The 2,644-nt window shown below is 43.2% G+C and overlaps 1 protein-coding gene across 2 annotated transcripts in view; it reads right to left on the reverse strand.

Annotated features, from left to right (window-relative positions):
- Positions 1-331: 331 nt before the first annotated feature.
- MERTK (MER proto-oncogene, tyrosine kinase) overlaps positions 332-2,644 on the reverse strand; it is a 120,137-nt gene continuing 117,824 nt past the window's right edge. Inside the window, exon 19 of one of the 2 annotated variants that reach the window (XM_012811029.2) lies at positions 332-1,530. In XM_012811029.2, coding sequence (XP_012666483.2) covers positions 1,017-1,530 — 514 coding nt within the window. In that variant the 3' untranslated portion in view covers positions 332-1,016. The remainder of the gene's footprint in view (positions 1,531-2,644) is intronic. The other variant, XM_023518822.1, reaches the window with a different exon arrangement.

Raw genomic sequence — 2,644 nt, forward strand, 5'->3', positions numbered from 1 at the left:
TCACTTTGCCCACGGGTTTAAGTAAAATAAAAATGGCTTGGCACCTGTAGCTCAAGTGGCTAAGGTGCCAGCCACATACACCAGAGGTGGCGGGTCGGAACCCTGCCCCCGCCTGCCAAACAATGACAACTACAATCAAAAAATAGCTGGAAAAAAAAAAAATAGCTAGATGTTGTGGTGGGTGCTTGTAGTCCCAGCTACTTGGGAGGCTGAAGCAAGAGAATCACTTAAGCCCAAGAGTTTGAGGTTGCTGTGAGCTGTGACACCACAGCACTCTACCCAGGGCAACATAAGACGTCTCTGTCTCAAAGAAAAAAAAAAATTCCTGGTCACTGTTTTTTTTTCCCTTAATATTTTTTTGTCCCTCATCTATGGACTCCTGGAGTGCTTTTCCCTCATCCCTAAAAAACAATGCTAAGAATGGCCACAGCAACTGCAGTGAAGATGAATCATTAAGGCACTGATGCTTCCAGTGACCACTGTCTTTCCCCCTCTCAAGTTCAACACATCCTTCTTCATTCATATTTTATTAGGAAGTCATAGCAGAAAATTAATCAATTTTTCGACTTTAAATATTACACGAATCATTCTTATCAAATACATGAAGACCAGGAGCCCAGTCAAATATGGCATTTCATTTTACAAATATTTTTACATTTAGCTGTCCTGAAAAAGAAAACTTTACAAAACATCTTTGACTCTGTCTGTACACGTGTTAGTGTCAAAGAATGGCTGAAACTTACGTCTTCAGATCTGCCAGATCAGTAAAGTAAGTCATCTTTTATTAAATACAATATCCTTATCTCTTTCCATCATATACATATATGTTTTTTCTCTTTAAATAAATATATATTATATATCTTTAATGATGACTTCTTTAACAACATTCATCTGGTGCTGTGGGGCCATGGAGTTTACTTGGTAAGGAAAACAGATACCAAAAACATCAGGCAAAACTGGCTTCTCCTAACGTAGAAGAACTAACTTCATTCTGGAATGTCTGCTCTTCACTCTCCTCACATCAGGACTTCTGAACCTTCTGAGGAGTCATCGGCAAACAAAAGTTCATCTGCTGATGGGCTTTGCAAGGGCAGGGTGCTTGAAAGGGACCAAGAGACCCCATTCCTTGCAAGTCTGTCCTCTGGTAAAACACCATTCTTTTCGCCTGTGACAGTAGCAGAGGTGGCAGAAGCCGGGTCTACCCATTCCTCGCTGCCCCCATCTAGGATGTACCTTTCTTCGTGAGGTCTGTTCTCGTGAACTTCTGCTGTGACCACGCTGATGGTAGCGCTGGGAGTGCAGGAGGCGATTATGGAGTCAGGGTCAATGTTCATGTCCAGGGGACCAAGCACAGAGCCCTCAGCCAGGGCCTCATAGTTCTCTGGCAACTGTGTGTTGACGTAAATGATATCTGCTTTGTCCTGAACATCAGGCAAACTTTCTAAGAGCTTCTCCAGCTGCAGCCTCAACACTGAAAAGGTAGGTCGATCCAAGGGATCAGCTCTCCAGCAAGAGTACATGATTTCATACCTAAAAGTGGAAAAAAATGCAAATTATCTCCTGGTGCTCCTCACAGATCCCCCAGTGCAATCTACCTCTGTCGGTCTGATCTTTAATTTTTATCACTTTTTAATTAACATTTGTTCTACATTCTATGAAAATTATTGAGATTTCTTTTTGGGTGGCATAATTTTTCTTTTCTTTTCTTTTTTTTTTGGAGACAGAGTCTCACTATGTCGCCCTCAGTAGCGTGCAGTAATATCACAGCTCACAGCAACCTCAAACTCTTAAGCTTAGGCAATTCTCTTTGCCTCAGCCTCCCAAGTAGCTGAGGCTATAGGTGCCCACCACAATGCCTGGCTATTTTTTGGTTGTAGTTGTCACTGTTGTTTGGCATGCCCAGGCTGGGTTCGAACCCACCAGCCCCAGTGTATGTGGCTGGCACCCTAGCCGCTGAGCTACAGCTACCAAGCTAGGGTGGCTTAATCTTTATAAAAGTTTTGTAAACATTCCAACAGTATTCGATGCAAAAGTGATTCTGCTTCTAGGAATTGGGGACATTCATGTATGTGGCAATTATATCTAACTTTGCCAATAAGAAGTATTTATGGCCTTTTTCTTTATATAATGGTTGGCAAATTATGGCCCATGGGCCAAATCCGGCCCATTATCTGCTTTGTACATTTTGTTGGAACAGAGCTAGGCCTGTTTACCTGTTGTCTATAATTGCTTTTGCTACAATGGCAGACTTGAGAAGTGCTTCAAAGGCTTGCAAAGCCAAAAGTATTTACTACTCGGCACTTTACAGAAAACGTTCTCTAAGTTGGGTGGGGTGGCTCATGCCTATAATCCCAGCACTTGGGAGGCCAAGGAGGGCGGATTGTCTGAGCTCACGAGTTCCAGACCAGCCTAACTAGGGTGAGACCCTATCTCTAAAAAAATAGCCAGGTATATGGCAGGTGCATGTAGTCCCAGCTACTTGGGAGGCTGAGATAAGAGAATGGCTTAAGCTCAAGAGTTTAAGGTTGCTATGAGCTGGAGCCCCATGGCATTCCACCAAGTGTGACAAAGTGAGACTCTGTCTTAAAAAAAAAAAGAAGAAAAGGCTCAACGCCTGTGGCTCAAGTGACTAAGGCGCCAGCCA

Source organism: Otolemur garnettii, unplaced genomic scaffold, assembly GCF_000181295.1.
Source record: "Otolemur garnettii isolate 467f Iridium unplaced genomic scaffold, OtoGar3 scaffold00148, whole genome shotgun sequence".
Classification (NCBI taxonomy): domain Eukaryota; kingdom Metazoa; phylum Chordata; class Mammalia; order Primates; family Galagidae; genus Otolemur; species Otolemur garnettii.